Source organism: Penicillium waksmanii (assembly GCF_028829765.1).
Source record: "Penicillium waksmanii strain IBT 27052 chromosome Unknown utg000001l:1.0-4852451.0:1.0-4856178.0, whole genome shotgun sequence".
NCBI classification, from domain to species: Eukaryota; Fungi; Ascomycota; class Eurotiomycetes; order Eurotiales; family Aspergillaceae; genus Penicillium; species Penicillium waksmanii.
Genome location: NW_026643248.1, coordinates 479,772 through 502,054, shown reverse-complemented (window position 1 = coordinate 502,054; position 22,283 = coordinate 479,772). Strand labels below are relative to the sequence as shown.

At 48.7% G+C, this 22,283-nt stretch overlaps 10 protein-coding genes across 10 annotated transcripts; 5 read left to right on the top strand and 5 right to left on the bottom strand.

Moving 5' to 3' along the window:
• Positions 1–97: 97 nt before the first annotated feature.
• N7481_000179 (SDR family oxidoreductase) lies at positions 98–1,021 on the top strand (the record flags this gene model as incomplete). The annotated part of the gene is made up of 2 exons (XM_057259398.1): positions 98–575; positions 642–1,021. The coding sequence occupies 2 exons, from the start codon at positions 98–100 to the stop codon at positions 1,019–1,021; spliced, it is 858 nt and encodes a 285-aa protein (XP_057127230.1).
• A 141-nt stretch (positions 1,022–1,162) lies between these two features.
• N7481_000178 (oxidative DNA demethylase) lies at positions 1,163–3,229 on the bottom strand (the record flags this gene model as incomplete). Its single annotated transcript, XM_057259397.1, has 2 exons — positions 1,163–2,990; positions 3,066–3,229. The coding sequence occupies 2 exons, from the start codon at positions 3,227–3,229 to the stop codon at positions 1,163–1,165; spliced, it is 1,992 nt and encodes a 663-aa protein (XP_057127229.1).
• Positions 3,230–3,922: 693 nt separating this feature from the next.
• Positions 3,923–4,561, top strand: N7481_000177 (uncharacterized protein; the record flags this gene model as incomplete). Its single annotated transcript, XM_057259396.1, has 1 exon — positions 3,923–4,561. The coding sequence occupies one exon, from the start codon at positions 3,923–3,925 to the stop codon at positions 4,559–4,561; it is 639 nt and encodes a 212-aa protein (XP_057127228.1).
• Positions 4,562–4,860: 299 nt separating this feature from the next.
• N7481_000176 (uncharacterized protein) lies at positions 4,861–5,622 on the bottom strand (the record flags this gene model as incomplete). Its single annotated transcript, XM_057259395.1, has 1 exon — positions 4,861–5,622. One exon carries the CDS (start codon positions 5,620–5,622, stop codon positions 4,861–4,863), a length of 762 nt encoding a protein of 253 aa, XP_057127227.1.
• Positions 5,623–10,642: 5,020 nt separating this feature from the next.
• N7481_000175 (enoyl-CoA hydratase/isomerase family protein) lies at positions 10,643–11,538 on the bottom strand (the record flags this gene model as incomplete). The annotated part of the gene is made up of 2 exons (XM_057259394.1): positions 10,643–11,144; positions 11,219–11,538. The coding sequence occupies 2 exons, from the start codon at positions 11,536–11,538 to the stop codon at positions 10,643–10,645; spliced, it is 822 nt and encodes a 273-aa protein (XP_057127226.1).
• Positions 11,539–14,813: 3,275 nt separating this feature from the next.
• N7481_000174 (uncharacterized protein) lies at positions 14,814–15,281 on the bottom strand (the record flags this gene model as incomplete). The annotated part of the gene is made up of 1 exon (XM_057259393.1): positions 14,814–15,281. The coding sequence occupies one exon, from the start codon at positions 15,279–15,281 to the stop codon at positions 14,814–14,816; it is 468 nt and encodes a 155-aa protein (XP_057127225.1).
• A 1,573-nt stretch (positions 15,282–16,854) lies between these two features.
• Positions 16,855–18,003, top strand: N7481_000173 (alpha/beta fold hydrolase; the record flags this gene model as incomplete). Its single annotated transcript, XM_057259392.1, has 2 exons — positions 16,855–17,397; positions 17,527–18,003. The coding sequence occupies 2 exons, from the start codon at positions 16,855–16,857 to the stop codon at positions 18,001–18,003; spliced, it is 1,020 nt and encodes a 339-aa protein (XP_057127224.1).
• Positions 18,004–18,326: 323 nt separating this feature from the next.
• On the top strand, positions 18,327–18,938 carry N7481_000172 (uncharacterized protein; the record flags this gene model as incomplete). The annotated part of the gene is made up of 1 exon (XM_057259391.1): positions 18,327–18,938. The coding sequence occupies one exon, from the start codon at positions 18,327–18,329 to the stop codon at positions 18,936–18,938; it is 612 nt and encodes a 203-aa protein (XP_057127223.1).
• A 71-nt stretch (positions 18,939–19,009) lies between these two features.
• N7481_000171 (transcription initiation factor TFIID subunit 7 family protein) lies at positions 19,010–20,446 on the bottom strand (the record flags this gene model as incomplete). Its single annotated transcript, XM_057259390.1, has 1 exon — positions 19,010–20,446. One exon carries the CDS (start codon positions 20,444–20,446, stop codon positions 19,010–19,012), a length of 1,437 nt encoding a protein of 478 aa, XP_057127222.1.
• A 347-nt stretch (positions 20,447–20,793) lies between these two features.
• Positions 20,794–21,444, top strand: N7481_000170 (Bromodomain associated domain protein; the record flags this gene model as incomplete). The annotated part of the gene is made up of 1 exon (XM_057259389.1): positions 20,794–21,444. The coding sequence occupies one exon, from the start codon at positions 20,794–20,796 to the stop codon at positions 21,442–21,444; it is 651 nt and encodes a 216-aa protein (XP_057127221.1).
• Between the last annotated feature and the right edge of the window lie 839 nt (positions 21,445–22,283).

Sequence of the window (22,283 nt, the reverse complement as noted above, 5' to 3'; positions counted from 1 at the left end):
GCCTGGCTTCTGGAAAAGGACAACCACCACCTAATAATTCGAGTCAACCTGCTACAAGTCCTCTCCCTTCACCCCCCCCCCCCCCAACTCCTTCAAAATGTCTTCTCAAACCTGGCTCATCACTGGTGCCTCCTCTGGACTAGGAGCAGCGATCGCCGAGTCAGCCCTACGCGCTGGAAACCAGGTTCTTGCAGCAGCCCGGAACCCAGAGAAAGCCGCATTTGAAAACCCGCAAATCACAGAGTTAGGAGGCGTCTGGGTCAGACTAGATGTGACACAGACCGATACAGTCCGCCACGTGGAAGAGATTGTCCGTGAAAACGGTGGCTCATCAATTGATGTGGTGGTCAATAATGCGGGTTACTCCCTTTTAGGCAGCATTGAAGACATGAGCGAGGCGGAGATTGAGGCACAGTTCAGCACGAACTTGTACGGACCGATTCGCGTCTTGAAAGGTGTTTTGCCATTTATGCGTGCACAGAGGTCTGGCATTGTCGTCAATGTTAGTAGTAGTGCTGGATTCCAGGCGTTTCCGGGCTGTGCCATGTACGCTGGGTCAAAGTTTGCTCTTGAGGGTGAGTGAGAACGAGGAGAGTTAAAGACCTGATTGTCCTCATCTGACATGTTTCAAATTGTTGCAGGTGTGTCAGAAAGTCTGGCAGCAGAGTTGCGGCCCTTTGGAATCCGCGTGCTGATCGTAGAGCCTGGCATTTTCCGGACTAAATTCTTGTCGGCATTCGTCACACCTGCGGCTGGGATGACGGCGGACTATGTGGGAACACCGGTGGACGATATGATTCGCGCATTCAGGTCGAGTAATGGAAGCCAGCAAGGCGATCCTGTCAAGGCCGCAGCAAGGATCTTGGAGGTTGTTAGTGGAACGGACATGGGGGTCGGGAAAGAGAATCTGCTTCGATTGCCGCTTGGGCCAGATTGTTACAGTTGCTTCCAGGCGAAGTGTGAGTCTCTGCAGGAGAACTTGGAGCAGATGGAGGAGATTGCATGTTCGACCAATTATTGATCGATATGGATGTGGTCGGGTGTGTAAAATGTGTGTGTGCGTGCGCGTGCGCGGTGACAGGTATCATAAATCGGGGGTTGATGAATATCTACAAACTTTTGGCTAGTAATAGGCTAAGTAACGATGTTGCCAATGTCAAATCTACTCCTCCTCCTCCTCTTCCTCATCTTCATTTTCATCTTCGTCCTCTTCTCCTTCATCTTCGCCTTGGTCGTCCATATCCTCGTCGTCGTCGTCGTCATCACCCTCCTCGAACTGGACTCCAATATCACCAGTGATATCCCATCGGTCACCCTTAGCCGCTGCACTGACGTACTTGACAAACTTTAGAGTTGCATTGTCACGGAGTACAATGCTAAGACGGTTCCAGCCAGCCTGTGTGCTGAATAAAATGCCATCGTCCTCGTCCGCACCGGCCGAGCGATAGATCGCGGGGTCTGCCTTCTTCTTCTCCTTGGGCCGGAGTACCTGATCGGCATTCTCTTCGTCCTCCTCTTCATCTTCCTCGTCGTCGCCAGCCATATAAATCTCATAGCCACCAACCGAGGGGTGCTCAGCGGCATCACCGTTGGCCTGATCCTTGGGCTTGGACTGAGCCCCGCCGTTCTCTCCATCCTCTTCCTCTTCCTCCACCTCTTTCTCCCATCCCGATGATGGTGTGAGGCCAAGGGTGAACTCCAGACGAGGCTCTTCGGCGTCGTATCCACTCGCCAGTGTGTAGTCTGCACCGCGACGGAAACGACGGGCAAGGAAGTTGTGGCTTGTAAGGTGATCGACGCCAGTGATAAGGGACAGCCATTTCCGGAAAGGCTGCGAAGGGAAGAGGACATTCAAAATCTCCTTGATGGGATTCTCGGTCTCACCAGATGCAGGTTGTTGATACAAGTATCGGTGCTTGTGCGGGGGACGAGCAACGGTCCATCCAGTTTGGGACTTGATCTCCTCTGATGAGGAGGGAAGAGATTGCCGCTCCTGTTCCTCAATGTACGCGCTGACCCGAGAAGCAAACTTCTCATGTAGGAATCGCTCCAGACTGAGAGAGGACTCGCTCGCGAACGAATCTGACATTTCTTCGGCAATATCGGGGGTCAAATATGAGGGCGCAATGTACTTGACTAAGAACTCCAGATCAGACTCTGAGAATTCGTTACCCTCTATTTGCTCCTCAACTTTGCCCTTGCCCTTCCCCTCCACCTCGGGCTCCTCCCAAGCAATGGGGTTTGGCTGCGGCAGATCGTAGATGTCGCCGCGGCCCTGCAGCTGGGCCAAACTGCTGCGCTCCGCTAGCTTCTCCTCCAAACCCTCCTCGTAGCCATCCTCGCCTTCTTGAGGAATGTGGAACCAGCCGCTGATTGCCATGCGCACGCGCTTCTTGGACTTGTCCTCGCCGTCACGGGGGTGGTATACCTCCTCGACATCGTGGAAGCTCTCACCCGGCTGAACGGTGAAGAAGCTAAGCTGGTTGAAAGCCGGGGGAATGGAGAGGCTGAAATCCGGGCTGGGAATCTTGACATCCTCACCTTGGGCATCCTTCTCGGTGGTGGTTGGGTACAGGCGCAGGGCACCGCCCCATTGTTCTTGCCATGGAGTGTCGGGGTCGGTCAGGTAGAGGATATAGCTGACACGTCGGCTACCGATAACGTCGTCGTGACAGAGAAGATGGCATCCCTCGTTATACACGTTAATCGCCATGTCGGTCTTCTGTCCACTCAGCTTTCCAGAGCCAGTCACGGAGGACAAGTATTCACGGAAGCGTGCCGAGTACATGGCGTCGCGGAGCTTCAAGATAGACGGCAGTTTGGAGAGAGAGGAATCATCAAGACCGTCAAGGTTGGCCAGATCTCCTGATTGGAAGATCTTATAAATATCGGTCTCCTTCTCGGTGAAGGAGAGGTGTTCTTGAATTTCATCGCGGACGGAACGGAGCAGAGATGGTTCGATAAGAGGGTGGATGACGCCGTGGTAATAACTAAAAATAAGCAAAATGAGTCAAATTTCGAGCAAACATCTGCCAATGCTCATAGGAATATGATTGTCAACGTACGGGCTCGACTTGGCGTAAGAATCGGTGTAGTTCTTCTGCTTCGCGGGGTCGAACAATCCATCACTGAAACGGCTGACGGCCTCCTCGGTAGATAGCGCACGCTTTTTGGAATTAGGCAAGCCATTGCCATCAAGCGAAGGTCGTTCCTCAGTCTTGCGCTTCATTTTTGGGTGTGTTGTAAGTTAGTAAATGCACATGGAAGCGGAGATGTCGCGGTGGGCTGATCAAAAATTGAAAGCGGAGGCGGTGAAACGAGACAATTGGGCAAAATGCGAAAGCGGTCAAACACCTCGTGATTGTTCATCTTCGACCATGTCCTTCCCTCGACATACTTCCACTTCCATTTCCACTCACATTTCCACTCATATTCCCTACTTGGCATGCGAACTGTTTGGTATTGTACAGACCTGTGCACTTATTCTTCGCCGGGATAGCAATCCCGCATATCTTATGTCTCCCACGGACCAGACAAATTGCATCAAACACTGGGCTGGGTTCCCCGTACTTGACAGGTTTGCCAGCACTTCGCCCTCTTATCACGAATTCAACCATCATATCATCCTTCGCCTGACTTGAAAAATCGACACCCAAGTGCATTTGCGCAACTGTGGCTGCGTGGCTACTGAGCCTGTCTCTAATTGTTGGCGCATCGGAAGAGCCTCACGCCGGTGACGCCAGTGCGGGCCCTGAGCCACAAACCGCCGGCCTTCGACGACTTTCGACTTCCCCGCTTTCTCCGACTTTTTCTTTTCTTTTTGTATTTACGACTCAAGGGTGCTTCTGTAAATTACAGAAGGCCACCCTCCCCCAATTTTACCACCGTGGCTCAACATCACCGCAGTTTTCTTCCCCTGGCTATGCAGCCTTCCGACGCTGCGACCATCACGGATGATCGGCCAGGCACCCCACCCCGCCCGCCATATTCTCCAGTGACGCCGGTATTCGCCCATCTCGATCCAGTCGCAACCAACAATGCGACAATAGTGCCACCCCTTTTGTCGCCGTCGCCGACAACTCAAGTTGCACCAGAGACACCCGCCTACCAAGCCCCGCGGCCACCTGCAGCACCGGCTGTCATTAAACCAGAACCGCCTCCCGTGCCTATCTCCGAAAGCGAGAACCCCGATGCGATCGCTCTGCGGTCGGCGATCTCAATATTGCAACTGCAGAAACAACAAAGTTTGCGCGACATCCAAAGCCTCGAGCGTATGAAAGATGTTGCTGGCTCCGATCCAGAAGGCTTTGCCCGTGATCTGGCCTCGGGGAGATTACGCACGGAGGACAGCGGCGCTGTGATCCAATTCACCGAAGACGACAATATGGACACCGACGAAGACGAAGAAAACCAAAATGAAACCGGGGGGGCAATCAACAGGCAAAGATCCGAAGTTGTCTCCCTTTGGCCGCATACCGGCGGCCCAAAACGTGGTACGCATGCCTCCAATCAACTGGTCCAAGTACCATGTGGTTGGCGACTCGCTGGACCGCATGCATGAAGAACAACTCCGCAGACCAAGTCCTGGAGACCTCAGACGGGGAGAACCTGCGCCAGAACATGTTCTGGCCTCCCCTTATCGCCCACTTGTTGACCGGCTCGACAAGACGAAGAAGTGAGCCCTGGATGGGCTCTTGATGATCACGGTATACCTTACGATGCTATGTATTCTATTACGACGGGAGCAAATATGCTATAGATGTCCGAAAAGACCATTATTATTACCAATTTATAACGATTTCCACCCGATGTTCATGCTGTTTCAACTTGTCATACCCGATCCACATTACTTGATGCTCATCACAGGTCTCCCCTTTGCTTTGCATAAGGCAGCTCATCTCTGATGCTCCCAACTGATGCCGCCGCCTCCACCAAATCCAAACCCGATTCCACCGGAGTGACCATTGTTATCATCGCCACCTCCTCGTCCATCACCATCTCCGCGTCCATCACCTCTACCACCGCCGCCACCTCCTCCGTGGCCTCCTCCCTTTCCATCACCACCTCCGCCGCCACCACCTCCTCTTCCATCTCCATTGCCTTCCCCTCCACCTCCACCTCCACCTCCACCTCTGCCCCCTGGACCTCTTCCATCTCCTCCATCCCCCCTTTCTCCACCGTCACCTCCTTGTCCTTCGCCGGCTGAGCCTCCACCTTCTTGTCCTCCCTGACCTCCAGCGTCGCCGCCTCCAAGAGCACCTCCAAGGGGACCACCTTGCTGTTGGCCCCCGGCACCGCCACCTTGACTTTGATCTCCATTTCCGCCACCTCCAAGACCACCTCCTCCAAGGCCTTCTTGGCTTTGGCCTCCAGCCTGGCCACCACCAGCCCCGTTTTGAATACCGTTTTCTTGGCTGTTTTCACCTCCAGCACCAGCACCTGCTCCACCAGCAGCAGCGCCGCCAGTGCCAGCCCCGCCGGCACCCCCGAGGCCACCACCGCCGCCAGCACCAGCTCCCCCAGAGCCACCTCTGCCATCTCTGCCTTCTTCACCTTCTCGACCTTCTTCTCTCTCGCCCCCTTCTCCCCTTTCACCGCCCTCTTCTCCTTCCCCTCTTTCATCCCCCGAAGAGCATCCTCTACCAGAGCCTCTCTCGGATCCACTTCCAAAGCCTATGCCGAAACCTCCCCCAAAGCCTCCACTAAAACAGCCACCGCCATCGCCTCTGAGACAAAGGTTTCCATCGGCTTCTATAGTAAACAGGCGTCAGCCGTAGTACCAAACCTCACATATGTTATTACTCACTTGCTTCGGTGGGTACAGGAGCAGCGACGGTACTAACTCCCAGACCCAAACATACCAAAAGGTATTCTGGCCTCATGATTGAGAGAAATATCACTAAGTGCAAGCTTGGCTGGCGTAAATGTCTGAGAAACAGAAGCCCGAAACACCTTACCGATTCTTTTTGAGACAAATCGGATGGGCCAGGTAGGGAGTTGAATCTTGTAGATCTGAACCAAGAAGCATCAGCAACCCATCCCATTTATATCTTTCTCATTCCTAATCACAATTTCATCATCAACACAGTTGCCTTCAGCTGTGAGTCTCGGCGAAGGTCATTCTCGTGCTTGCTCGGAGCTCTTTGTCGTCGAGACCAGTCAAGTCCCGTCTCCAAGCGTCTGGTTTGTAATTCTACGGCCTACTCCTTGCTTGATGCCATCCATATTGCTTATTGCAGTCTGGAACTTTGCCCAGTGCAATTGGCTTGGTTTAGTATGCGACGTAATCAGCTTTCTACGCTGCAGCTATTCTACACCTGTTGTGCATCGCATGTTGTATGTTCAAGAACGTGTAGCCATGCATGCCATGTAGATCTCCTTGTTATCAAGCTTGGCGATTTTATTAGGAACCTCTTCGGTCTATTTTTGAATCTCAGCAAATTTCCCTTGATTAACTCGTTGATTAACTCGCTATATTCGATCAATGACTTTGGTATCAGGACAAGCTAGGACAATTTATTATCAACCCGGTCAAGCAATGTGATTTTTTTTTTTTTTTTTTTCAATATGGTCCTTGGTGTTTGAGATTTCCCAATTCCAATCCCAGCCATCTGATAGTACTAGACTCATCTCATTAGAACACGCTATGGCTTCGAAATTTAATGGGATTCTTCTTACGTCAAATACCGCTTGAAGCGCCATAATCTCAGACTTCGAAACAAGCCTACTTGTTTCGTCGATGTTGGGTGTCCCAATCCAACCCGGCTCGATCGGCTCCAAGGACTCACCAGCAGTAGTTGATGGCCTTAAGAAACAAAGAGCGGCGATTCCTTCTCCTGATTTGCGTATGTCGAGTGCTCTGATATCTTTTGGATTGTCGATGTTCACCACTATTTCCTTTGACGGAATGCGGTATCCGAGGCGCCGATTGGGTTGCTTTTTATCCCTGAAGACGAACTCCATTCCTATGATATGAGTGTTTGGCCCGTCCGCTAAAACCCAGACTTTTATTTGGTGGAGCGAGGGGTACAGGATTACGATCCTGGTAGATCTCCAACTCAGTTTATGTCGACCTTTGAAGTATATGGACGCCACCTCAGCCGTTTCCCACTGCAGATTCTTGAACAATGATCTTTCTGAGGATTTGAGTTTATACGCTGGAAATCGAATCATCAAGTACCTATTTTTAAACCACCAAAGTCTCTCCCACAATCGCTTTTCTTTTCGGACAAGATCTTGAAACAAGCAGAAATGTTGAATATCCAAAGTTTTTTGGTATTGTACTGCACCTGGAAGAGCTGACTGTGCCCGATAGTAGATTTTTTGCCAATTGATGCTTTTACTGGAAAGCAACGTTCTCTCCTCCTCGAGAAGGAAGGTTAAATATCCAAGCTCTCCGTCCAATCGAAACCTGCTTTTCCAAAACGACTGCGACTTCAGCATGCCCCTTGCAGCATGTGTTGCGGGCGAAACTGAGCACAGGCTCAAAGCATCTTCGACTGAAAGAAAGCTCGCAATAATGACCAAAATGTCGAAGTTAAGACGCAAAAAGATGTCTCTTGGAGGCGAGATGAAGCTCGAACTTGAAGTGAGACACCGGGAGGTACTTCTCTCGATATAAGTCGCAGGTGGGGGCAACTTGGCAAGTCTTCGGCTGAATTTTTCCGCTGAATATCTTTCAATATGGGGATTTCGAGATCCTGTTAAGTGGAAAACCAACAAATCCTTCTCACGCGCAAAATTTGTCCCACCCCCTATTTTCATTCCATTGGAATAAATTTCAAAGGCCCATCCAACACCTTTCAAGTTCCAGTTTTGACTGGGATGTTGTATATATTTGCATATCGCGAAGATGCGTTCAAGTTTAAGACCCATTGTGCCTGGCCCAAAGTAATTCATGAAAGCATCCCAGCACTTATTGTGGAATATGAGCGCTAGCTCGGGCTCCGCCTTGCCCATAACCATGTCGTACCAATTTTTCTGAAGCTCATGGTCATCCTTTCGCTCCTCGAATGTCGATAGAGAGACTTTACCGCGCTTCGTATATACTATAAAGATTCTCCATTAGCCAATGGCTGTCCACTGGAACCCCTGGCAAGATACTCACGCCCCGGCCAAGTAGTCCAACCATCTAGAACTTGAACCCCTCCATCCCCATCCGAACTTGAAGCCCATGTTCTGGCAAGCGTATCACTACCACAGAAGCGGCAATATAGGGTGGACCAATACATTATGATTGCTGTTTATCAGAACGATCTGCCTTTCAATCATATGGAGTTGGGAAAAATTGGTTTTAGTAGTAGTAGCATGGATTGTATGGGGTTATGACTCGAAAAAAGTTGGATTAAGTATCGTGGTCATTATTACATATTTTGCCAGTCGCTATTGTGATATTATTATTATATGACTATTAAAGACCCGCAATAGAAGGATTAACCGTGGAATTCGACTTCCAGGGTCGTGGGGCCATTATTGACTCCTTGGGTGTGTTCAAATTTCAATCCTGGTAAAGAGTGACAGCATTACTGGTAACGTAATTCCCGCCCGAGTGAAACACCCGCCCGAGTGAAACACCCCACCAGAAATCGCGCGTTCTGACCAACTTACATGCTTCAACCATCTACCATGCCACCAAAACGCACTGAATCCTGGCAAAAAGCGACCGAGAAAGAGGGCAGGGTTCTATTAGCCTTGCAAGCTATTCAAAAGGGTCAATTCAAATCAATTCGCGCAGCTGCGAAGCAATTTGGTGTATCTTATGTTACCTTGTCTCGACGGGCGAATAGCCTACCCTCACGCGTCGATATACGCCCAAACGGCCATAAATTGACCCAATTAGAGGAGGATTCGCTTACTGAGTGGATTCTCTCTATGGATGTGCGTGGAGCAGCGCCTAGGCCGGCTACTGTAGGAGAAATGGCTAATATCCTACTGGCTGCGCGCGGTAGCCAACCTCCGCCTACTGTTGGCAAGAATTGGCCATCTAAATTTATTCAACGTCGTGATGAGCTACGTATACGCTACTCAGTACGATACGACTACCAGCGTGCACTAAACGAAGACCTAAAATCACTACGAGAGTGGTTTTCTACCGTACAACGCGTTATTGATGAGAACGGTATTCAACCGGAGGATATCTATAACTTTGATGAGACAGGCTTTGTAATGGGCCTTATATCCTTACAGAAGGTAGTAATGCGGGCAGAATACTACGGTCGGAGACGTCTATTACAACCGGGAAATCGTGAATGGGTTACTGCTATCGAAACAATATGCGCAGATGGCTATTCGCTACCGCCATGTGTGATCTTTAAGGGCAAAGTAGCTATTGTAGGATAGTTTACCGATAATCTTCCGAAAGATTGGCGAATCGAGGTCTCTAATAACGGCTGGACCACTGATGAGATTGGCCTACGTTGGCTATAAAAGCTTTTTATCCCATCAACAAATTTGCGCGTACGCGGCCAGTTTCGCCTACTGATTCTTGACGGTTATGGTAGCCACCTTACGCCCCAATTCGACCAAATCTGTAAAGAAAACAATATTATACCTCTTTGTATGCCTTCGTATTCATTATATCTACTACAGCTACTAGATATTGGCTGCTTTGCAGTAGTCAAGAGAGCGTATAGTCGTTTCGTCAGCGATCTTACGCGTAGGGGATATAACCATATCGATAAGTACGATTTCTTGGAGAACTATCAATACGTACGGCTAGAGGCCTTCCAAAAGCCAGCTATTATTCAGAATAGCTTTACAGCTAGTGGCCTAGTACTAGTCGATGCAGAAAGAGTACTTTCAAAGCTTAATATCTCTCTACGAACGCCTACACCACCAAGCAGCCGGCCAAGCAGCAGATCTAGCCAATTTACACCAAAAACGTCTAGAACTGTTGTTCAGCTACAAAAACAAGCATCTATGCTTAAGGATCTACTACACCGTCGGTCAAGTAGCCCTCCAAGCCCAATCAAAAGCATGCTAGATCAAATTATCAAGGGCACTGCACTATCGCTTCACAACGCTGCGTTGCTAGCGCAGGATAATGCGAATTTACGTATGGCGAACGAGAAAATTATCAAGAAGCGCAATCGGTCAACTAGGCAGATACCCTGCGAAGAGGGTCTAACCGTCGAAGAGGGCTTACAGCTAGTTGAACAGCTAAACCAGCTAGTAGAAGGTGATGGGGTAGTATCGCACGAGCAGGGCGAATTGCCTGCTCAGGCAGATACACCACGTACTAGGGCTCTGCCTAGGTGTAGTGGGTGCAGGGAGACTGGGCACAAGATTAATACATGTAAAAATCGCTATATTTAGCCGAATTAATAGGTGTTGGTTGAGATAATCGATTTTGAATTTTTCTAATGGGGGTAGGTGTTTCACTCGGGCGGGTGTTTCACTCGGGCGGGAATTACGTTAGCTATTACGTTCAAGTTACGGGAAAACCTTTCCTGAAATATATCCTCTACTTCGTGTTGTATTACCGACAATTTGATCTATTCCAATTCCTATCCCAAGAAGCCGTGTATCGCCTTTTAATTACTGAATCAAGTCAAAATTGCATGAGGTTATTTACACATTCTATCTGAAAATTTACAGCTCGGGGTCATAGAGCACCTTCCAAGGTTAACTTCCGGTAGTTATATCAGAGCTTGGCCTTGCTGTTCTTCTCCCACTCCTCAACAGCCCGCGAACTCTTTTGCAGCAGGTCTCCCTTCTTTTCTTCCACCCTATCACGCCAGGCAAGGTTTCCATTATGATCATCGATACCGTTCAACACACGTGAGTACATCTCCTCCTTCATGACACCATAGATACCTGTATCAGCTTTGTTCAAGATCTTCCGATCGCGAATCAAGGCAAGAGTCTCATCAAGTCCACCCAGTGCGTCGACAATTCCCGCTTGCAGGGAATCCTTGCCGCCAAATCGACGCGCCTCGAGAACCACATTCCGGAACGTCGTGGGAACCAGCTTCTCACGGAAAATGCTCATCATGGGGGTTTGGAGTGGGACACCAAACTCAAGCTCATTGACGCAGAGGAATCCCTTCTCAGGATTCTGAACGCGATAATCATGGTACATGGCAAGCATGAAGCCGCCTGCGAATGCATGCCCATTGAGCAGACAGACGGTCGGCATTGGGAAGCTAAGGCAGCTTTGTTAGATTGCAGCTCTCTTGGGCATCTGTCCGGAAGAGAAGGGGGGGATCAAATAACGCACGTCAACAATCGTCGGAACAACTGCCATAGCCACTTGTCCAGGAAGCCCTCGGTGCTCGCCACAACGTCCAGGTCCAGCCCATTGCTGTAGAACTTGGTAATACCGCTGGTCGTGATTACAACACCCTTCGGATAGCGATGTTCGATGATGTCAAGAGCGAGAATCATCGCATCAATGAATGACGGTGTCAGCCGATTGTCCTTTGGCGAAATGAATGTGAGCAGGTAGACATTCTGCTTGTCTTGGCCCTGCCCTGTGGGGTTGGTGCAGACGATGGAGCCGCCGGTCGAGGCGATCGGGACCGTGAAGAGAGCGGCCATGACGATGGTGATGCTGGGGGTCTCAGGGATGAAGCTAGAAGTTCTCGGGGAAAGAATAATTTAAGAACTCGTGATCAAGTTCAGTACTTCGGTGATTCGGTCGCTCGGAAGATGGAATTATAATCAAAGCACCGCGGCATCACATGCTAGAATGCTGACATAATATAATCTGGGGATGAGCCCGTGGGACAGCAAGTATATTGCAGATACATGCTTCCAACTGACAAAAACAAGTCAAAAAGTTGTAGAAAGTAGTTTCAAGTCAAGATCAGCTTCTGCAAAAGGGGTATTCCGCTCATTGGTCAAGTTTTAGCAATGTGACCATGATTAGCATGCCTGTGACATCAGATGTAGATGGAGTCGCGGTGATAAGATAAATACCATCTTTCTGCAACGTATCATCATGGTTATACATGGCTGAGGTCAAATAAGTAGTGAAATAGTGCAGTTGTCAAGCCTGAGGTGACACGAACCAGATCGAACGGATCGAGTACCTAGGTAGTAAGAGTACGATTTTCGGTAACTCATCGGGATTGAAGCTATTTATCCATGGGATGCGTCTGCATTATTTATTTGAAAGTGTAAGTTTTTATCAGGTTACTGAGTAATTAAGGAACAATGATAGAAGTTGTAAACGCTTCGCTGCTATCTTGCCCCTCTCGGGGCTCTTATGACTTTTCTGCCTCAGGAAAGTCATTAACTCCCGCATCAGCCTCAACGACATGATGTGTTGAGCCTTCCATTTCAACAACCGTATTTGAGCCCAGTGCTTTATAGGCCACCGGTGATGATTCGATTCACACTCAATGACGACGGTGAAATTGTCGACGATGAAGGCGATGCTATCGGTCGTGTCGAGCTCATCCCTATTGAGGAGCAGAAGAAAGCCATCGAAGAAGTGGCCGGTGATGCCACATCTCAAATTGATGGCGCTAAGGATGATCATGAGGATGATTTTGAAGACGTTCAGGATGGCCTTGATGTCGATGAGACTTAGGATGTCTCCTATAGTAGTATATAATCTAAAGTTACTATACCCTCTCCTCCTACTATTTAACCTAAGATTAAATTAGTCCTAGATCAGTATAAAAACCCTATTAAACCTAATCCAGATTAGATATCTATTTATAGAGCTACTATATATAATACTAATATATTATCTTCTCTCTCTTATAGGATATAGATCAACTCCATCAGGCTCTTCTCACAAACAGGGTAGGCATATCCAGACTCCTCGTCGATCGGTGACACAGGTCGAGACACATCTTGGGGAAGATTTCGATCCGTTTTATCGGCTTCTTCTTCAGTCCAAACTGCAGGGGCATATGGCTTGTCATCCAGGTCATCTCCCAGCACTGTCAGCTTCATATAGGTCAACAAGATACCCAGGTAAGCAGCAGTAGTGAAAATCAGCTCAAAGACTATTACGGCAAGCTGAGAGGGTAAGCTCTCCGACTCAGCCGTTTCAATCAACACCCATGGGAGAGAAATAATGGTCCACATATTCTAGGCATCCCACGGTGTGCTGGTTGTACTGGTAGTGTGGTTCAGATTATCACCGAGAGAATGTACCCCTAAGTCTATGTGTTGTATAACTCATATACACAACGCCAATATGAGATTTGAAGACTTCTGGGAAAATCTTCGGAAGGAAAAGGAGCTGGGCCTGGGGCAAGGTTGTACATAAACAAGGCTCGGTCGGTGTGCAGAGGCCGACTACTCGTATGAACTTTCAAGCGCGTCAGGGTGCCCGCTTACCCGACCTACTCCATAAAATGACAGTGACCAAAGGCCACTGGTACGCACATCTTGCCTCATGTAGAATACTCGAATTGATGGGGTTTGGGGCCGTTTTTGGGCCAACAGACCCACAACTTGGAAAGGAATATTGTCATGCTCCAGGTCGGTGCCTCTGTACCAAATCAAGAAATAACAGATACCATTGAGGCACCGACCGGCAATTTCTTTGAATGCCTACTAAGATGCTACGTACGGAAGGGTTTGGTAAAATATGCACGCCAACAAGGCTTGAACGTCCCTCCCCGCCCAGACCTGCGACGATCACGGTCAAGACGATCCCTAATTTGTCAAATATCCACCACGTGGCCTTGGAATAGATACGTATGAACAAGCGAAAGCCTTGGAGTGCCACTTGGAGTTTATCTGTTCAGTGGATAGTCGAAGGCTTGCTGATGATTTGGATTCGATCCAAGCAATGGTCAGAGCTCAGAAATAATATTTGTTGATATTTGTTGTTCTATAAACATAATTTCCTCAAATGTCAAACACAAGTCCCAGAGATTTTTCTCTCTGGCAATTCTGGTGTCCTAGGTACAGATCTGGTACTTTTCAGGCATGCTGTTATTGCGGAGTATTTCATCAGTTGCGGCTGATGCTTCAGTCGTTGCGAACGAAAGGGATAGCCTATTTGCGGGCCCATCCACGCTAGCAGGTTAACTTGACTTTCGACCCAATGAATCGTTGTCATTCGACGTGTTTGTTCAGAGGTTGAGATATATGCAATAATTCTATCAATCTGGGGATCAGATAGAATTGGTTTAGCACCTTTTAATTTGGTTGGTGTAGGATGGCCACGTTGAATTGCTCGATAAACACGCCCTTTGTCAATTCCAAGCTGTTTTGCAATTGTTAGCTTAAGAATACCATCGTCGTAGGTAAAAATAATCAATTTTAGATCATGAGATGACCAAGAGTTATCAATTGAGCGATTAGCTGTAGGTGGCGGTAGTGACGATGTTCGTGGTGTAGGTGTAGTACTGTTGTTGAAATTGAAGGTATTCATGGCCGGTTCTATGGTTCAGGGGCGTTGAAAAAGGCAAAAAGGGCACAATTTGTGCGTATCTTGTTACAGAGCAATTCAATGCGCTATATCAAAAAGGGCAATGGAGCAAGTGCGGCATGTTCGGTCCCTCCGAGGAGAGCCTCGTACGTTTGTTTAAGCGTCTCATCTCAATTACGGGTACGAGTAGACGTTGACGAGATCTGCTAGTCTCTATGCGGTAATTATGGCGAGTTCAGCCCACAACTTAGCATAGAAATTAGGCTTTAGGTGGTATGATCAATTTTACATGACTGATCAACTCGTAGTATGACTGAATCGCTTAAATTAGTTAAAAATTGAGATGAATTTGCCTTGAAATTCCCCTCTGTACGGCCTCTGCATTCGCATTATGGTACGGGGAAAACCTCTTCTGCCAAGGGAAAAAAACCCGTACCGAGGCGAAGATAAATAATGAACAATATCGCATCTTCCGCTAACACTCATCTAATGCTACCAATGAATGTCCCCCCCAGATGCTCTCATCATTCGGAACCATGTCTTCCCCCGACCTACCCTTCACGCAGGCCATTTTAAGCTTATCCGTCGGGTAGTTGGACCCATCTGGTGATAACGGTTGATGATCTTTGGCGTTATTTAGAGTGATAAGCAACTCTCCACTTGGGCCGTAGATTTTGCATGACATTCCATAATTGCTATCCCGACTAGCTGTGTTGGATTGATGGTTTGCTGCATTCAGTGCAAGGTCTGAAATGAGTCGTAGCTTATCATCAATGGGAGAGCAGGCATTCACAAGCTCATAAGCAGGCCCTTTTGTGGTGTAAAATGAGACCCTCGCACTATTTAACTCGTCCAAGTTGGTAGATTGGGATGTTTGACGGGTATCAATTGAGTGGGCAAGAGTAGCTGCCACAAGACAGGTGAGTGTGATGAAAGTCTTCATGATGGATTATCGATGATCACTTCCAGAACCTCAGAACGATTCGGCCTTGAATACTCCTAGTATGACCTAATTCGTGAGATGCTTGAAAGTATGATAGATACATATGAGCGTGGGTCCTCTACTACTATATACACTAGTACTAATAATCAGAACAGCCTAATAAGAATAGTACTCTAGTAGTACTCCATCTAAACTTAGGCATCCCTGGATCTGAAGTAGTACTAGTGATGAAATGGCCAATTGTAAAATTTACCTTGCACAGTGGTCATATGATGTTTCAATCGCAATTTCCATCAACCGGATCCTCGACTCATCCGAATTACCGAGCTAAAAACAGAATAGATCATGTTGTGGTATTTTGTATTTGCAGGCAGCTCTTTGAGTGCCACGATACACCTCTAACAAAGATATGTGAGATCAAGATTAGAAACTTGAAACTTCTAGCAATCTTCGTATCAATATCGAGGTAGAATCGCTCAGCTAATCGATCCTTTCATCTCATATATCACATCAAATTTAAAAAGTTCCCACAGCTAAAGAAACCTCTTGAACAACGGAGATCGTCTTATTCAATCAGAAGCTCTAGCGATGTTTCCTGGTGCTCCGGAAACATAGCGAACCCTAGATAATGAAGATGAAGTCAAATGGACAACCTGCTTATAAATGATGCCTAGCAAGGATTAAGAATTTAAGACGATGTGATTGACTTTTTTAGATCAAAGCCATCAGCTCAGCCTTGAAGCCCAAGTAATAGTATATTGGTGTTCCTTGCCGGATATTCTTACATGGTTGGCGGCCTACGAAATTTGCTTTAGGTCACAATAACAAGACGAATATTCCAAGAACTTGTAACTCACCTGGGCAATAACGGGTGGAAAAGTTGCGACCTTGTGATTCGAGAAATGGCCAACTCATTTGGAGAAATAGATCTTGATTTGGCCCAAATATCCTACTGAAACATCATAATCAGAACGAAATGAGGTAAAGAATTCGCCGGACAGAACGGGATATCATCTCAAGATCCGCCGTTTCTCTGTTTCAAATCTAACTCGTATATTTTCAGTTGGCCGAGATCTTAGTCAATGCACTCATGTCAGGTTTCACGTAATCTAAATGGAGGCTCCAGGGCTTCGCACCGCAATTTCCGAGTGCTTGTCACTTCCTGCTGTATTCAACTAGCAAGGGTGAACCTTGCGGATAGCGATCCTCATTTATGATTTATAATTATATCGAGTCGGTGACCCTGTGGGACTACCCAATGGGGGGCAGAGGATTGATGGTTGTTCGTGATGCCTGGTGTATATGGTGACTAGTTACCTCATGGGAGTAAAAGTAGTTGATATCAATCATTACGAATGTCACAGTCGCCGTAGGTGTAGGCAAATATCCACTATTAAATAACCAAGAGCCATTGAGATGTACTATTGGATTTCTGTAGCCAAGAAACTCAAACCCCAAAGTCTCCGAAAAGTCGCCGCCCCTCGTACTACTATATCTAGACAGCAAAGAGCTTCACCAGGGCAAGAACTTCTTCCCCCACGTACTGTAAAATCAACTAGAACTTGAATATACCATGGCAGCGATCGCATTTCGCAAATACGCAAAAACCCTCACCCTCTCAACAAACCACACCTACAGCTACATCCTTGTCCCACCGCGAACCCCGACAAAATCAACAATCCTATTCCTCCACGGCTTCCCATCATCCAGCTATGACTGGCGACACCAAATAAACTTCTTCGCCGCCACTGGACACGGTGTCCTAGTTCCAGATCTACTCGGCTACGGCGGGACTAGCAAACCATCCTCTGCGACCGAGTATAGGGCCAAGGGTATGGCGGCGGAAATAATCGAGATCCTAGATTATGAAGGCATGCTTGACGGTGTTCATGCAGTCTCGCATGATATGGGTAGTATTTTGCTTTCGCGATTGGTCAATTACTTCCCGGATAGATTGCTCTCGACGACGTTTCTGGTTGTGCCGTATTCGAAACCTGGGGAGCGGTTTGATCTTGAGGCTGTTAATGGTATGACTAAACAACTTCTGGGAAAGGAGAGGTTTGGGTATATTGGGTTTTTTGTTTGCGATTATGCTGGTGCATTGCTTGATGAATATGTACGTTTTCGTTTTCCCTCTTATTGAATCTTCCGCAGGAGGAGATGTTTAGCGTCGCGGTCGCTAGGCTTAGTAGACTATTCCCGAGGTCTATACTTGCCGCTGATGCTGATGCTAATACCCCGACAGAGCGACTCCTTCTTCAGCCTCTTTTATCCAAAAGATCATAATATCTGGAACGATCATATGGGTCCGTCTGGCGCGATGGAGACGTGGCTACGGGCAGATCGTCATGCAGAACTAGCGCCGTATATAACGGAGGAAGAACGGAGCGTTCATCAGCAGATCATGGTTGGATACCACACATCCGCGCTAAACTGGTATCGAGTATTGGTTGGGAACTTGAATGTCCAGGACGAACTTGAGGCTGGCTTGCCTGTCAAAATACCATGTCCTACTTTGATGGTCCTGCCACCTGCCCTCGCCGGTCAATTTGCGGGGAGTTTGACAGAGTCAAGTGAGATTGCGGATGATTTGACGATCAAGAGTGTCAGTACTTCTGGTCACTGGGTGCAAATAGAAGCTAGGGATGAGGTTAATTCTATGTTACTGGATTTCTTCGAGAGGGTAGATAGTGGAGTTCCAGTGGGACCATCGGCAGCATAGTTAGTAGCTAGTAGTCTCTATCTCAAAGGATTACTCCACTCATCAAAGATTTTATGAGATATCTCGCGGATTCAATTTGGTATATACCATGTCGATTATTACAAACGTGTAGATCGGACGAGAAGAAGCGATGGAAAAGCCGGTTGTAGACATTGACGTCATGCAGCCATCAGTAGATCAATTGGACCAAATGACATCGCCTCAAAGGAATTCAGTTTTTCCTTCTTCACATCCCTTATTATTCCAACTAAAGCATACGAGTCCAGCTCGTAGTTTCCAAATATATTTCATTCCTCCTTCAGCAACCGCTGGCCTTAGAAAAAATGGAGACTCGTCGACGAGCCGCTCAGCCAGCCCAGCCTCCCAAGGAAGCAGCTTATGCGCAATCTTCAAACCCAGTGTCCCAGACACCACAAGAGCAGCGTGTTCCCGTGCAGCAAGTCCGCCATTATGGAGATGCCCCCGCTGCAATTACGAGAACAGCCGAGTCGAAGCCATCGAGCGACGAGGCTCGAGCCCAGATCGCCGAAGAGCATGAAGAGGAGAGACAGAGGATGCAAAATGCCCCCGACACCGACTTGGAGTATGGAGTGGAACAACAGCCTTCCGAGGGGTATATCGCAGATTCAGTGGCGAAGAAAGGAATGGGGGTGCAACGAGCTCAGGCCGGTGCCCATGCCGGCCCGGTCGGAAGTGCAGCGGGACCTGGACACCCCGGTTTCCGGGGAGAGGAAGACCTGGCGGCACATATGAACCGCAAAAGAGAAAACCATGACAGGATATTGGACCAAAGGGCAGGGCAGACCCAGGCATCGGCTGACTGTGGGGTGGCGGAGAGGGAGGCTGTGAGACAACAGAAACTAAGACAAAATGAGGAGATCGATGTCCAAGAGGTCGTCAGAGAAGCAACGGGGGATCCAGTCGTGGGTAGATAGACATGTGAAGATATAGTCGCGCCAATGTACAATTATTGCGAAATTGCCAACCTTGCGTGTGAGCTTGAATATCAGATGTCGGTGTCGCCAGGGAGGCCGGCGGAGACCTTCTTCAGTTCGAGATCCTTCTTCAACTCCTGGATACGTCGGCTCATCTTCTGCCGCAGAATTGCGTTCTGTACCTTCTCCCATTGGGCTGTTTCGTTCTTGATGAGGTTTTCCAACTCGGCGATCTCCTCGCGATGCTGCTGGAGGAGTTGTTGTTGTTCGACTTGGTCGTCGTCCAGATCCTCATCTTCATCAGAAACGTCACTCTCTCCTGAAGAGTAGCCTGCTCCGGCCGAAGGTTTAGCTGACGGTGTCCCTGCCTGTTCGGGACCTCCATTGTCGGTCGGGGCCGGTTGATCGTCATCACCGTCGCCCGCGAGAGCAGCTTCAAGTTCACCGGCGAGGTCGTCGTCAAAGTCATCCATCATCTCATCCTCTACTTCACCCTCGGCATCCTGTTCTTCATCGTATTCTTCATAGTATTCGTCGTTGTTGATGAAAGATTCACCGCGGTTCAAGGAGGAGCTGTCAACCACCTCGAATCGCGGAGGGAAGACTGACTCCTCATCTTGAGCGACTAGATCCTCGACTGATTTCTCGACTTGCTCGATAGTGCGTGCACTGAGGCGGTCACGGAATCTGCGCTTGCGAACCCAGCGCAGCGGTGGTGCTAGACCATGGGGATATTGAAGTGTTTTGGTATCTGGCTGTAAGACTTCTGGGGGCACCTCGTGCTTCATAGCTTCTTCCTCGTTGGCCACTGGGCCCAATATCAGGAGCATCTGAGAGATATCGGCTGATTTATACCACCCCCGACGATCCCAACTCTTCATGCCTTCGGTAATTGTAGGAAGGTCGACCATGGCGGCGGCATATTGCTTGTCGCGGATTTTGAGGATGGCACGTCGTGCGTCACGGGTTAGAGGCTTGAAGGAGAATTCGGACTTGTCAAATTTCCTCTCAGTAATTGCTTGACGAAGATATTCGCAGTCGTCACCGGGTAACATTCGTAGGATAAACTGCTCCTCGATCGCTGGGTCCACTTCCGTATCCGACGCTTCTGAATCGTATCCCACGCCGACTGGCCGAGTGGGCACTGTTTGTTTGTTCTTGATGCGAATCGATTGGAGGCCAGGTTTCTTAGAGGGGTTGAGCTTGAGTCGCTTGGGTCCAAGCTGGGTGGTCGGCGCGGGTTCAGGCTGCGCGACATTGTCGGCAGGTCGCTTCTTCGTCGAAGCTTTCTTCTTCTTTGGTTTCTCCTTCTCGGTGGGTGTAGGATCAGGTTGGGGTTTGCGACCAATTTTCAGGGTGATCTTGCGCTGAGGCTCGGCGGGGGATGCTGTAGCTGGTGCTGCTGGAGCTGGAGCTGGAGCTGGAGCTGGAGCTGGCGTGGGCGTGGGTGTGGATGCTGACTCTCCCGGGGGTTGCGACGGTTTCTTACCAAACTTCAGCTTGAGCATGGGTCGCGGAGTGTCCGACATGATAAGAAGGAATGCGCGTAGCCCCTGCGCAATCACAGAAGATTGGGGGAGGAGGGGAGGTTGATGTGAAGGGGAGGGAAGGAGAAGAGAAGAAGAGGAAGCGAAGGGAAAGCGGCGCGGTGAGTCCGCAAATTCCTCCACTTCCACTTCCCCTTCCACTTCCCCTTCAACCTTCTTCACTTCTTCTCTCTCCCTTTCACTCCACAACCACACTCTTCTCTCCAGATACTGTGGGAAATTCTTCATACCTTAAATAACTATCTTTTCATCCTCACCTTCACTTCAAAACTGCTCCTTTTGTCCTATCTTTATTCCCAACTCCCGCCATGTCGGGCCACAACCTTCACAATGCCCTCCTCCGACCTCCGATAATCCAAATCCTACGCGCCCAGGGCTTTCACTCAACACGTCCATCCGTCCTAGAATCTATCTCCGACCTCACCGCGCGATACATGATGATTCTTGCCTCCGCCACCGCCCAGCACGCCGCGAATGCTCACCCCGAAGATCCCGTCCCAGAAATTGAAGATGTCTACCAAGCCCTTCAAGATGCCGGCGCAATTCGACCACAATTACGAGAATGGGAAGAAGAGTGGGCTCAGGAAGAAGACATGCGTGGCTTGGACTCTCTACTGGGATGGATTACAGGTCCAGCGCATCGCGAGATTCGCCGCATTGCTGGATTTGTCCCCAGTGAAGGCGACATGGTGGATCCCGATGCGATTGAGAAGGAGGATTATCTGACTGCGCTGAAAAAGAAGCACAGTAAGACTGGTGAAGAGTCCCGGTATGCCGGTACTGTATTGGGCAAGACTGGAGAGGAACATCCAGTTGTGATTGAAGGTGGCGCGCCTAGCATTCGTGACTGGGGTGTACAGGTCAGAAATCGTGTGGTCGATCGCGGCGACAGTGATTCGTCGGGTGTTAGTAGTGCTCCCAGTCACCTCACCGACGACGACGATGCGATGGAAGGGTGATACGTCTCGTGTTGATGGTCCCCTTTGATGGGCCCTACGGTATATCATATACACAATCATCCAAACTGCCAACCGCCGCTCGTGGTGTCCCAGAACAGTTGCCAAGATCAGCTCTGACATCCGCCGACCAAGCAAACTGGGACAACCCCAGGAAACGTACGGTCGACCGATGCCCCAAGACTCCCAATATCCGAATGGCATCCTTTTGCCCGTTAATCACGATGCCTCTCCTGGAGAGAGCATGGACCCTGCCAACCCGCGTCAGGATCATGTTTTTGCGACTTCCGAGGAGCTACAAGATATTTGGAGACAATTTATTCTGGGTCCAATCGCAAGAATTAGGGTGACATGTCCCTCTGCACAACACCTTGCGACTGCCTTCGCTGGAACAGTTGAATGTTGCAAAACATCATGGATGGCCACCTATTATCTTCCAACCATTTCATCACAACCCGTGTCTTAAACCAAGGCGGGTCACATCTCAGTAAATTGATTATTGCACCACTACACAGGACACGGGTGTATCTGCTATTGAGCAATGTCGTTTACTGTATGCAGAATAGTTGTGATCAACTATTTTGTGCGTTCACCTAGGTTGAATAGCTAGGGGCTCAATAATATCGAGTCTAAGTAAGTGTTCCCATTCTTCTAGACCCAGACAGGGTCTGTGCGATCCAATTTGTCACCTACATCATGTACTTTTTATAAATTCTAGATTCCTAAGTAAATCATCTATTCGACCTCCGATCACATTACAGCCGGGAATACTTATCCGAAAGCAAGTAGTTTATTTCATTGGTTATATTCTGGAATTTCCTAAATTTTCCAGCCTACCTTCT